The 14140-nt window shown below is 36.0% G+C and overlaps 1 protein-coding gene across 3 annotated transcripts in view; it reads left to right on the top strand.

Moving 5' to 3' along the window:
• SLCO4C1 (solute carrier organic anion transporter family member 4C1) overlaps positions 1–14140 on the top strand; it is a 30052-nt gene that overhangs the window by 8662 nt on the left and 7250 nt on the right. For 2 of the 3 annotated variants that reach the window (XM_018072938.2, XM_018072941.2), the window contains exons 3-9: positions 603–797; positions 3462–3558; positions 4468–4589; positions 5563–5678; positions 5973–6117; positions 8070–8265; positions 12445–12601. In XM_018072938.2, the coding sequence (XP_017928427.1) occupies positions 603–797; positions 3462–3558; positions 4468–4589; positions 5563–5678; positions 5973–6117; positions 8070–8265; positions 12445–12601 (1028 nt within the window). The remainder of the gene's footprint in view (positions 1–602; positions 798–3461; positions 3559–4467; positions 4590–5562; positions 5679–5972; positions 6118–8069; positions 8266–12444; positions 12602–14140) is intronic. The other variant, XM_018072940.2, reaches the window with a different exon arrangement.

Below are 14140 nucleotides of genomic sequence, written 5' to 3'. Positions count from 1 at the left end.
GCAGTGTGTGTGCTCTATGAGAGGTAATGGTGTAGGTTTTCAGGGTGGGTTTTCTTTTCTCCTAAGGAAACATTTCTCAAGAGTGAATGAGAAGGGAGGATTATCTTTGCTAGTGCCTGACTGCACTTTCTAGCAGTCCAGCTTTCCTTAGGTTGCTCAGGCTGGTCTGTCAATTGAGTGGAAGTTGTTAGTGCTCCTTAGAATCATTATAACATACAAGAACAAAATGAAGTGTGTTACCCAGGAGTATTCACAACCTGTGGAATGACCATTTGACAGATGGTTGTTTGTTTGTTTGTTTGTTTTTTCCGTAAATCTGATCAGTAATGCTTTCAACAAGGCAAAGCATTTTAATAAGGCTATTTCATTCATCTTACCTTCCTGGTGAGGAAATAAGAACCAAGCCATGATAGTATTTCTTTTGGGGCACATAAACCTTGGCACTGCCATATGGGATACCTTAATAGGTGTGAAAATTGAAGTGGGAGCCTGACATAACAGCACTTCATTTGTAGTTTAGCTTTCAGTACAGATTTTTCTTCAGCTAGACTGTGATGAGCTGGGTATCAGAATTATAAAGTCTTGTTATCTCTGTTTTTCAGACACTTGTCAAGCTCCAGAAACCGTGTCTGCTAATATAACTTGCAATGCCAGCATGAAGTCTTCACATCACAATTATATGTATGTCTTCATTCTGGGACAGCTGCTGCTGGGAGTTGGAGGAACGCCGCTGTATACTTTGGGAACAGCTTTTATTGATGATAGTGTCCCAAAACACAAATCTTCCCTTTATATAGGTAACTTTTAAACTGTATATAACATATCGTCTGGGTTGATCATAAACTACAATACCTTCCAAATGCTTTTATGAATTACTCCAAAAATCTTGTAATTGTTTACTTATGTGCATAAAGTGTTTCTACATCAGTTACTGTGCAATTTAGGTATTAGTCTGCTTGAAGTATCAAGTCTTTTCAAGTTTTATTTTGTAGAGCCTGATAAAGTTACTTTGAGCACATCTCCTGTTACTTTTTGATGTCAGTAACTGAAAATGGTTGTGGTTAATGTAGCCTGTCTGTTAACAACAGAATAGGCTGTAGCAAAAACTTGCTTTTTAGTGTCACAGGTGTTGAAAAATATTGCATATCAATTAGTCAGTAGCTAGGTCACATTGTATCCTTTAACAATTTTATTTACTTACCTTCTGTTAGTAAGCTGTCCGCTCAGTACGGAGACAGTGCTGTGCATTGTGTGATCAGTGCAGTTCTCTAGCCACGTACAAATCTGGCACTTTAGGAGGACATACTGGAAGTATCTTTCCTTCATTCAAAGCCATAGTATTGCTTTAGGGTTAGGGTTGTTTAAAAACTAGCAGTAGTTTTTAACTTTTTTCAGTCATCATTCTCTGGGTTGTGTGCATTTTTACTGCCAAGTTCATTGTAGTTGAAGTGTGTTTTCTATGGGTTTAAAGATATTTGCTTCCCCACATTTTGTGTGTAAGCTGATAGAAGCATTTTAGCTATACTGATAACTTGTAGGAGGAATTCAAGGCACCTCAGATTCCTGAACTTGTTTCCAGACTTGATTTTATGGGGCAAAATTGAAATCATCACCTATTTGCATACAAGTCTTGCACATTTGTTCCAGGCAAGCCACTTCATTTGATGCCAACAAATACAATAGTTGCATATGATAAATCTAAAATAACAAAAATGGGTTTTATTTTTGCTGATATTGTACTTTTTTTTTCATTTCCCTCCCCCCATCCCTGCCCCTGGAGCCAATGAAATAAATAGAGCATAATTAGGGCTGTCTGCATGATTGGGGGATTAAGTAGTGACCTGAAAACTTAGGAGAATTATGTCAGTCTTCATACTTAAAAAAGACGAGTACAATAAACTAATGTATGTACAATCTTCAGGTATCTGAGTTCAGAAGAGCAGTGTATTCTGCCTAATATAATTAAACTGAAATACAAGTGAGTGGGCAGGTAGCTACCTTAAGCCTTAATTCTTTTTCTTGCTTTTATGCAGTGTATTAAGGATTTAAAGTATATTGTGTTGCCTTGCCTAATGCAATAAGGCTTATACAAGGCAGCAAAAAACAAAAAAACCCCTAAAACTTTCTGTAAATAGCTGCTAGCATCTTTGACTATAGGCTTGCAACTCAAAAGTTGATAATTTCTTTCTCTTGTAAACTGGGTGCATTTTCATGAGGACTGTTCTGCTCTTGCTGAACTGGGACATCAACAACTAAAGCCACTGAAAAGTTAAGCAATTGCAAATGGTATTTAAACTGAGTGATGTGTAAGAGGAAATAGGCATCTTTTAAGCTTAGTTTGAAATTCTGTAGAATGAATGTGAACTTAGAAAGTTCTGATAGGCATGTCACTATTTCCAAAATACAGGAAAACCTGGGATATGTTTACTCAGTATTTATTTTGACTTGGGTGTCACTTTTGCATTGGTTTCCCCTCTCGCACCCTTCTCACCTTCCTGCCTCCCCCATCATTTCCTTTTGCCATCTAACTAGAGTGAAATTAATACTAAGTACTCAGGATCCAGACATTTTGGAAACATCAGAAATCCAGATTCTTCAGCCTGGGGAAGCAACATAGAATATCAGCAGTAAGAATGCATGTTTATTAATTATTTCAGATCTTGTTTCTGTTAGTTGCAAGCCTTAATCTGCAGAGTGCTCCTGATAGCAGTGAGTGCTAAACTGCCACAGAAATCTGTGGTAGGTCAGGGAGACTATTGTGATATTGAAAAAGTCTTGTACTTTTTAGCAGGATACGGTTACATCTGCTACTTTGCAGGTTAGGGTTTGTTTTTGTTTGGTGGCATGTTTTATTTTTTGGCTGTTTTTTTTTAGATGGTGTGTCTGGATTTTTGTTGATGTGTGTTGTTGTTGTCGGTATTTGTGTGTTGGTTTTTTTGTTTGTTTGTTTTGTTTTTTTTAGTGCTGTCAGACACTGTCAAGAGCCTTGGCTTTGTGTTTTAAGGCAGATATTACTCCAGTCAGACATTTTAATGGAACCTTGTCTTTTAGTCTTGAAAGATGTAAAAATACTTAAGACTGAAAAATATCAAGAACTAGATTCTTAAAGATTTTGGTCATGTACTGTTAACAACTGGTGCTCATACTTTCACTTCAACTTTTTCCTTAGCTAGCTCTTGAATGTAGGCACAAGAGGTAGGTGCAAATGGCAGTCTAATAATACTTGAAGATGCAGTCAGTGAGATGTTTTTTGCTGAACCTCTGAGTTGCAGCTTTTAATGAGAGCTGCAAATTTCCTTGTTGAGGCACAAGTATAAATTTTGTCTTCTTCATGCTGTAGTTGAAGTAATGAGAGTGAAAAGAACAAGTTGAATTATGGAATTTTGATCTGAAGTTGATTTAAGAAAGCTTTAAAAAAAAAAGCTTAAGTTATGGTGGACTCGATGTATTTTCTCTTCTAGGAATTGCCTATGCCATGTCTCTGCTGGGTCCTGCTATTGGATATGTTGTAGGAGGGCAACTGCTTAATGTTTATATTGATATCCAGATCCCAGAAAGGCAAGATACAACTGAATTTATTGCTTTCTATTTTCTTTTCCTAATAATTTTAATTGAAATCTTCAGCTTTTCTTCCTGTGAGAAAGAGTTTTTGTTCAGAAAATACTGCATTAGCAAGAGCTTCATTGATTTGTAAGCAAGTTGCACTCATAACGGCTTCAAGTAAGTGAAGTACTTCCCACAGGGAGTAGTGTGACTCCATTATGCGTGCAAGTTCCTCTACAGTGCAAATATTTAGTTCTAGCTTTTCAGATATTGGCTATTTTAAACCTGAGTAACAAAAAATGCTTTGTCTTCTGTTTAGTTGCTTGTTTAGTGTTAAACTGCACCTATTGATTTCTTGTGCAGAAAGTTTCCCTGAGTTGCAATATGAGAGGTAGGATAGTGCTGCTTAACTCCTGGCAAAAATCTTGTGAGAAAATCTAACAGGTTGAGTAATAGTCCACTATTAAAAAAATGTTATAAACTGTACTACTGTTCAAGCCAACAACTTCATTTAGATTTTTATTTCCTGTGTTTTAGAACAATGCAATGGCATTCTGAACTTCAGAGTTGGCTTTGACATAACTCATTGGTTATGAAGATTCTGTCTAAACCCAGCTTTTTCAGTATCTTAGTAATGCTTCAGGATCTTGAAGTCAGGGCCAAAGAGTAGCCTCTAAATCAGAATGACATTTACTAATGAGATGAAAGCTATATTTGGTAGAATGCAATATTTTTATAATAGACCCTGTGAATGTGCAAAGAAGCAAACAAAAAACTTAATACATGTGGAAAACAAGAAAATTACAATATTAAAAGGCTTTCTGTTAAATCAGTTTTAAGAATAAATATTCCAGCTCATGAAGTCTGAAATTGCTGATTGAAATTCAGAATGATAAACCTGCTTTTTCTGAATTACTTTTTCAGTACAAAGGTGGATCAAGATGACCCACGTTGGCTTGGAGCATGGTGGATAGGATTTCTTGCATGCTTTTTTGCAACTTGGCTTCTTATAATACCTTTTTCAATGTTTCCAAAGCACCTGCCAGGTAAAGGTTTAGCAATACTGAGTTAGTTTGGAAGAGGGATTTGTTTATACTTGTGGTTTATAGTCTGCTGGACTGGATGTTTCCTCTTTGATTCCATTGTTTGGTTAACTTAAGTCTTTGGCTAAAATCTGCTAAATACTTTCCCCCCCCCCGCCAGTATGTAGCCTTTAAAATAAGGCAAATGGACTAGAAGAAGGATCTTGTTTATGGTGTCCCCGCCCATGGGCAGGGGGTTGGAACTATATGAGGTGTGATGTCCCCTTCAACCCAAACCATTCCAGGATTCCATGGTTCTTTTCCAGTAGAACTGGAAACAGGTACCTGAATGTGGAGACTGATGGTCAAATTTTGAAGACGCTTCCATCTAACTACCCAGAACTGTATTTAAAGCTGCTGTGTTATCCACCAAGAATAATGTGGAAACTCTAATGACTTAACTCATGCACTGTTGTCTTTCTTTTTTTCATTAGTTTGGATGGAATAATAAAGCATGAATCAAAGTATCCCAGAACAGTCTTCTAGAGAGATACTTAGAGTGTAATCTCTGTTCAGAGATATTATCTAGGAGTCCTTTGGAATCCAAGCATCCAAAGGAACTTAGTATACTAATATTGAAAGAGAAATGATGGAGGAAAAGAAACAATGAAGTAGGGAACAGGGGAGAGTGTGAGGATGCTTTAAAAAAAAATCGAATGGGCTTCAGCATACTCTGAAGATTTTAGGATATTCCTGGTAATATCTTATTGCAGCCAAGGTATTCCAATGGAAGCATGATGCTTTCAACAAAAATCTCCTTTCAATTTATTATTGATCTCTTTATAAATCTGTACCAATAAAACACTCAAGAAGACCTGCAGTATCTGAACTACTTTTTCCAAGTAAAGGAAACATGAATTTTTCTGCCCTTTGGACATTAAGTCTATGAGCACAGGTATTCAATGTTTTCATTGTCAATAAATATGACTGTTTGTAGGAACAGCAAAAATACAGGCTGAAAAAGTCTCTGAAACTCATGATGATGGAAGTGAGGCCCTAGTTCGGATCAAGAATATTGGAAAAAATTTTAAAGACTTTCCTATATCTCTCCTGGTAAGAAAAATCTGAACTTTGCTAAAACTGGTATTCTGAGGAATGAAATGCTTTTTTATATAATCTATAGATATTTAGAAAGGTAATTGCTTCTTTATTGTGTTGTGATAGTGGTCTCCAGTGCTACTGATAATATAACAGATATTCATTTTGTTGATACCTGAGGTTGTTAAAGCAGAAAAGCATATTACTGAAGTTCCATTAGACTATCTACTTTAAAATATAGTGGCTTCTACTTTAGTTGGTACCAAAATCAAATGATTTCTGGAGCATTATGATAATTTCTCTCCATAGATACTGTTGAGGAATCCAGTGCTTATGTGTCTAATAATAGCCAGTTCTTCAGAAGCTTTAGTTACCACTGGATTTGCCACATTTCTACCAAAGTTTATAGAAAATCAATTTGGAAAGACATCAAGTTTTTCAGCAACTCTTGGAGGTAATGTGACTTTTTATTTATAAATCTTAGATATATTGTATTGGACACCTCATTAACATGGTGGAAGATTATATGGGTATCTTGTTTGCCTGAGATATTTGTAAATGTGATTACATGGAATGCAATTTCACATCAGAAACAGTATTTTTGTTATTCTTGCCTGCTTTGTGAAAACTTAAGTTTTAATGTATAAGTTAATACTTGTTAACTTAAACTTAATTCATCAAGGGTGCAAATCTACTTGTCTGTAGGTTTTTTGAAGACTGTCAATCTCATATTAGAAGTAGAATGAGAAATTTATGTGCTGATGAGACTGTAGTTTATTCCTTTCTTATTCTTGGTGAAAAACATTTAATTTTCCTTACTTAAAATCAGGTGAAGTAGCATTAGTATCTTAGTCCCACTAAAGCAATCAAGATAAATGGCAGTTGGAAATAAAGCAGTGCTTATTGCAAATAAGGGGTTGTCTCTTCCCCTCTCTTCTTCAATTCTGCAATAATGTTACAGTGAGATTTATTTACAATAAAATGACTAATCAGGATATGTTATAAAACAATTATGTAACAGCTTCTATAGTTGGCTTACTGTCACTTATTCCTATTATCTGATATGGAAAAGTAATAGGCAGAATTCTATGAAAAGCTGAGTATTAGAGAAACAGAAAAATTGGGTGGAAGAGCTGCGCTCAGTATGGTGCCGTGATTCACTCTGACACAACTTCTTCCCAAGAACAGCAACCAGATCAAGGCAGACATGTCCATAATGTCCCACAGATGCTTGCAGTATGGCAGACTCAATGTTTCTAAACATGTCTTGCCAAGCTGTAGAGTGCTGCAATATAAGGATGAGGTAGCTGAGCTGCTCTTTCTCCAACAGATATGTTTGGGAGAGACTTTCTGACTAACTGACTTACCACTCTGGACAATATTAGATATAGTACTGTCACTATTCCTGGCTTCAGAACAAAGTATCTTCAAATTTTGCATAGAAATAGATTGGAATACATACTCAATTGTTAAACAATAACCAGGGGTGAAGCAGAAAACTGAGTGTTGCATTTTATGTCCACAGACCTTATCTGGATGCCTTTGAGTTGAAAATATCGATAGGGCTTATTAAATGCACAACTTTAAAGAAATGGCTACGCTAATGTTGAAAGCTGTCTGTACCTGAACTGAGCTAGCTAGTCTGTTACCAATGACCGTGAAAACTACTAAAACTACCTTTGACTATGATTGATTGTGACCTGTGCAGTTTTGCCACTGTACTTGAACTGTCTCTGAAGTTAGCTGTCTCGGGTCAGTGCAAGTTATACTGAATTCTGTGTTATTTTGTAGGTTAGCCAAGTAGAAATGCCCAGTTATTTATCTGGAGTACTAATAGAGCAAAGAGGATAAATCATTGTGGACTATATGGCCTCGGACAGCAAAACTGACTCACTGACCCAGATTTCTTTAAATCTTTCAGTAGATGCCTCATTGCTTCTTGTGCTGTCTCTTGTATAATAGTGGTTATGTTCTTTTAGTAACAAGTTCAGTACACATGTATAGCAAAGAAATGTGTTGAAATTTTTCACATATGGACATGTGAAAAAAGACACTGAAGCAGTGAATGGGCATTTTATATTTTCTGAAGTGAAAAGGCCTACTGGTGTTCAGGGATTCCTGCCCAGTATATAGTACTCCTAAGGCATCGAGTTTGACTGTGGTGAAGTCGGGTTTTGGACAGCTGTAAATTATGCTGTCAAGGTAAGCTTCTGGAAAGGCTAAAGGTCATGTAAGAATAGAATAAATGACTCATACAGTCAGATTCTGATAGTATAGTTTGAAAATGACATCATGTGGACTGCAATTTACAGGTAACTGTTTTGATTTTTTTTTTCTTAGTATAAAATTGCACTCTTAATTGCTTCACAATTATGTCTTGCATTTTTGTGTCTTGTTTTCCTCTAGGACTTGTATTAGTTCCAGCAGCAGTACTAGGCCAAGTCATAAGTGGCATCTTGGTTTCCAAGTGCAAAATGGATTTGAAAAGCATAATCAAGTTCATGATAAGCACTTGTTCAGTGGCCCTGCTATTAAACACAGTCTTTTTATTTGCCAAATGCAGGAATGAACCTTTCGCAGGTGTCTCTGAAACATATAATGGGTAAATATATTTTAATGCACTATGGGGTTTGGTGTTAATGTTTAAAATAAAAAGGTTACATCGTAGAATATAAATCCTTTTAAAATGTCATATTTTGCTTCTATGTATGAATGTGAAATGTTTTATGCAACTTTATAAAGCTTTGTTTTGGAATCTTCATGTAATAGATGAGAGAAGGTATGGATGCCTTGCCTGCAAAATGTTCTGAGCAGTCAAGCCCTACTTGACACAAATCTCAAGCTTCTGTAACAATTTTAGGTGTGGTAGGCGCATGGCATTGACTACACCTAATTTTGTATTGCTAAAAGTAGAGTATTTTGTATCTTGTTTCATTTAATCAACTCTGGATAATCTAAACAGTTTGTTCCGGGAAGGAGTTGTCAATTTTGTGAAAGGACATGGAAGTGCACTGCAACTCACACTAATTGCAAGTTTTTCGCTAGGAGAGCAAAGACATGATTGTAGCATCAAGTTCTAGGGCACTTGGCCTCCTTGTGCAAAGGGGCCTTTCTTTTTTTTTTTTTTTTCTGGTCTAATGGCTGATAGAGGTAGAAACTTAATGCAAAGAGAGAATAACTCAGTGACAAAATTTGAGACCAAAACTGGTGGAGTAACATGGTTAATTGAAACACACTTAAAATATTTTTGGCTAGCATGTATACAAAAGAATTCTCTAAACTCAATGTACTTTACTTTCCCTTAAACAACATAATTCTGCTTCCTAATGAGAATGTAGTCTATCACTCATTTTTAGATATTTGTAGTAATTGTAAGAAATTCTAGGATAAATTCTTCCTGTTGCTGTGAACAAAATTTACTCTGGAAGCCAGTAGGGCACTGAAGGAAAAGAAGTCAGAAAAGTGAAAGCAAAAGGAAACAAAATAAAAAAGAAATGTTTGCAAGGATAAACTTTCTTTAAATACTGAAGTTTTAGGTCCATACTTGAATAAAATGAATAACTGAATGTGATCAAATCACCACTGTAGACACTGTATTGTAGAAAATGCCCAGTCATGCTTTGTTAAAGAAATAAGTAGAAGATCATAATGTTTCAATTCTTATAGTTCTAAATAGTACAAACTTCTGTAGCACAGGCAGTGTTTAAAAGCATTGGTGTTCTAAAACTCTACTGTCAAGCAGTTGGTTACTCTGTCGTTAATTAACAGAGCCAGAGGCAACTCCAGCTATTTGAGGGTCTGCCAAAGAGCCAGATAGTGCTATGCAAAATAACTCTACTAGGCTGGTACCTAGGGGCTGCTAGCTACCATTTGGAAAAGTCATAATAACGAGCAACTGACTGAATAACTTCCCTGTACCTTTGTATTGTTTTCCCCAGTCCCCCGTTTTAGACAAGAGTTAGGTACCATTATCTTGTGCAAAAGCATAATCTGAAAGTTCTCCTCCCGTGGAAAAAAACATTGAAACCTAAATAGGGTGGGCAAGAGGAGTATTGCACTTTACTGCTGCAATAGCATGAAGTTACCATGAAAATGCAGAAGATGGGTTTGGGCGCATATTGCTTTTGTAACCTCCAATGCACATGCAAAGTGGTAGAAAGTAGAAATGTAATGTCGTGATACCTCAATAATTAATATGTATTTCCTTTTCCAGAAGGTATGCAAAGTGAATAAACAAAGTTTTATATATTGGTGACCAAAAGAAAAATAAACTTACCACTCATTCAGATTTGGTCTTTACAACTTGCTGTAAAAATTGACAATATATTTAAAGACCACTGTTGAAATCTGATGCATAAAATATGGCTCTGCTTCAGTGTCAGAAAAAATTCTAGCAGCAAGATGACCCAAACAATTCAGGACTGTGAAAACCAGAATTCAGACTTTGGTTTTAAAAAGGTTGTAGTTACATACTGTGCAAAAGAATCTGTATTCATCAATTGAATACTGAAGAGGTGGTCTAGAAAATATAACGTGAACAGGTTGTATGATAATGAGCAGCTGACAAAAGGTAGAGCTGAACTAATTTTCATCTGAAGTTAAACACAGTTAACTTGTATTTAACAGTTTTGCGTTGCTTTGTCAGTTATGTACATTAACTGTTGCTGAAGACTGCTTGTCTACAGCAATTTGGAGATAACCAGTTCTGAAATAACTCTCTTGCCTCAGTATCCATTATAAAAAGTGGTTTAGTTTTAGTTAATTCAATGTTAAATGTTGAACTATACTATATACTGGTCACTATATACATGTGACCTGCATCAGAATAGTTAGTGGCACTAATACAGTGCCAGTTCTGAAACTGTATAAGCTTGTGGAAGTAGAGCCAAGTGTCTGACTCTTGCTTATACTACTGAACAAATGGTTCTGAAAGAATAAATTATGAAACTGCTCTGAGAACTGACTTGGAAACTTAATCAGATTCATTTTTGTGGAGAATTTAAAGAAATCCTTCATCGCAAGCATTCTCCTTCTATTGAGAAATAACCTAGAGGAGTGAGGAAAGCTTTTGTAGGCTTAGTTCCAGAACCATACCAGTACAGATTCACTTTTGAGTACATGTGTTAGTGGAAATAGTACACAGTTTGTAGTAACACTGTTCATTACTAAATTAGGCTATCAGCAGAACTAGCATGGCTTATTTTGTTTTAACAAGCACTTCAAAAGAATTGTTTTTGCCAAATTTAATTGCCCAATATTTCATTGAAAACTTAAAGGAAGAGAAATGCATTAACTGTTTATGTAGTTCTGTTCATTTCCACGTGTCTTTGGGATTCCTTTGCTGTGAAAGAACACCCAACTGATAGAGTTTTTAAAGAGCATTTAATGGTCTCATCTGCTAGGCTTTAGAAAAGCAGTGGTATCTTTTTTCAATGTTTTTCTCTGACCATACATACCTAAATGTTCAATCCCTCTTTGAAGGTCGGGGAAGAGAGACATTGTCTGCACATTTAATTGATTAAATATTTCTAGCCTTTGTGTACCTTGCAGGCTAACAAGGCACTGTATGAACAAATTTGTAATTAGTGAATTTGCTTATGGTGCACCATAGTTAATTCTTTGTACATAGAAGAATGACAGTTAGTTTGCTTAGGCTTAAAGCACTAATGTAATTTAGAAGGATTCCACTGTACTACAACCAAATGGATTCTATATATAGTTATGATATCCCTAATATTCCATTTGCAATTTGAATTCATGTAAGTTTTCAGCTTAATTCCTAGATAAATTTTCTCCTACTAGTATTTTTATTATCTTAAATTCTTATGGAGAAACCTGCTTTTATATAATTAATGTGGAACTTTTATTTTACAGTACAATATTTAAACTACTGGCAGTGTCGGAATCCTGATTTTAGGTGATGGAACTCTTAACCTGTTAAACTTCTTTACTTATTAATGAACTACTATTAGAAAATCAAAGGGTGTTTTTTATTCTCTCTAGTTACACCTCAAGGCAATCCTCACACATCTCAAACTGATTTTTCATACTAATAACATTGTGGGACTACTTCAAATACAACTAGACTATGGCCTGTTATTGGAAGTAAATGCCTAAAATGAGAGTAGATATAGTAAGCAAGAGTTTAATTTAGCTCTGTTATTCATTAGTTATTCCCCAAACAGCCAGGAAAAAAATGTTTCGGGTCTTCGGGGTGTAATAAGACTAGTTTCTATGTCATTGAACTCTGCGGTTAGCATATGCAGTTGTCTTGGTGCTTGTACAATTTAGATGCCTGCATAGCAGTCTTAAAAATAGTAAAAATGCATTGGGTTTGCAACTGGACTTGAATCAAAAATGGGGCGAAACCTTGGAATATGATCAAAAGAATAAACAACACCAAATAGTGTTTTTAATCTTGTACTTTTTTTTCTTAAAATTGTAAATTGAAGAAATTCAAGTACCGAAGTGTGTGGGAGGGAGAAGGTGGTATAAGATAAGAATTGGGCTGATATGCAGAATTTTGTGATCTGTTTTGTGAATGGAAACTGCAGGGATAATCTATGGAAGGAATAATAGCATAAAACCAACTAGGTGCACAATAACTAAAAATTCCTGGAGATGTAGCTACTATGAATATAACTTTTAAAATAATCAAGTGCATCAATAACCTGACTTAAATACTTTGAGATTTATTATGCTGTAAATCCTGCTGTACTTATTTATGTATCTTTTGTTTTTCAATTACTTTATTAAAAGCCTGTTAACTTCTGCTTTTCAGAACAGGCATGCTGCGTAACTTGACAGCACCATGCAACGCTAACTGTGGATGTTTGCGCTCTATGTACTACCCAGTGTGTGGCAGGGATCGAGTTCAATACTTTTCTCCCTGTTTTGCAGGATGCAAATCATATCTTGTTGATAGCAACATGACAAAGGTACTTTATGCAATGAATATAGCTGACATGGTCTGTTCTGTTCTGGTTTCCTGCAAAATGCATTGTATTTCAAAAGCATCCTTCCCTTAGTATGACAAGAAATTGCAGTATTTATGAATCTAAGTCGTAGTCACTACAAGAAAAACTGTTGGTTTTTTTTAACTTACGAGTTTAAGTGGAATGAATACTGATATGTGTCACAGTCCAGTACACTCTGACCAGGTGCTCTTAGACATTCCACCTGTAGAGGTGTAATGTTTAATACCAAATTTACTTGATAACAGTTGATGTTACATGGGATTTATGATTTAGCAGAGTGGTGCAAAATATGCTAAAAACATAACACAAATGTAAGTTACCTTTAGCAAAATACACCAATTGCAATACATAGTTCAGTTATGGTACCAGTGTGACTACTGTTGCTGCTCTCTAATGTGTTCACTGTCACAATGCTGGTCTTCCTCAGTTGTTGGGAAGGCATATGAAGCCAGCTCAAGCCTATTGCTCTCTGATTTTTTCTGGTAGTTGTCTGGCTTTTTATGCTTTATGTTGGGCTGAGCCACACTTCCCAGCTCCCCATGCTGGTCTGGCTAATTCAGAGAAACATTCCCACTCTCTTAATGAACTCAGGGAGAACCATTTACACCATTGGTTGATTGACTCAGCTGTCACAGCTGTTTCTTTTCTGTATGGCATTCTTTGCAACAGCTCTGGTCATTCACAGTCTGCATTGTTCTGTGAACTTCCTGGGCATATCCCTCTTTCCCATCTCCTCTGAGCTTCTTCCCTGGTAGGAGTTTATTGGTCAGTCACAGTGTTTCTCACTTGTGTGGTCGTGTAATTTTGCAAGTATTACTTCTACTAGACATTCTGATGCTGAAAATGAGGTAAATCTAAATGTACTTAAATAGAATTGTCAATCAGAAAACTAGAAATCAGCAACTGTTTTGACATTACCTACAGTTCTTTTCTACTAGATATTAAACTAGAGTTTAATACTGCTTCTGTGAAGTTTTTAAAACTTGAATGTCAGTTGCCCCTGATGCAGGAATGGTAAGCCATGAAATTGGCTGGTTATCAAGCCCTTCCAGAACTCAGAGGCTTTCTGTGCTTGTCTCTACTAGTATAACAAACTCTTGAGCAGGGATGTGGGAGGACTGTAGGAAGATTCTAAAGACATGCAATCCCCTAGATACTTTTTATATCAGAAGAGGACAGTGTTAAATGAGGAGGTATTATCCATAAGAAACTATAGGAGACTGACTTCTGCTTGCTATGAAAACTTCACATTTCACTGGCATGGGTTTTTTTTCTTAGAAAACAAACTTGTGTGGATTTAAAAGAAGTGCATGTTCCAGTTGTTCCCCTACTTACAAAAGCAGTCCAATATAGCTTCTAGTCTTTCCTGCTTAAGTCTTAAGAGTAGAGCTCGCCTCTCTCCCTGCATATGATTTGCCTTTAACTTTAAAATCTTTAGTTTCAAGGGGGTTTTTATGCTTGTAGGTAAAAACTTGCTACAAAATGGAGACTGTCACTGTC

The sequence above is a fragment of the Manacus vitellinus genome, unplaced genomic scaffold, assembly GCF_001715985.3.
Source record: "Manacus vitellinus isolate BGI_N305 unplaced genomic scaffold, ASM171598v3 scaffold_23_pilon, whole genome shotgun sequence".
NCBI classification, from domain to species: Eukaryota; Metazoa; Chordata; class Aves; order Passeriformes; family Pipridae; genus Manacus; species Manacus vitellinus.
This window is presented reverse-complemented; position numbering and strand designations above follow the sequence as displayed.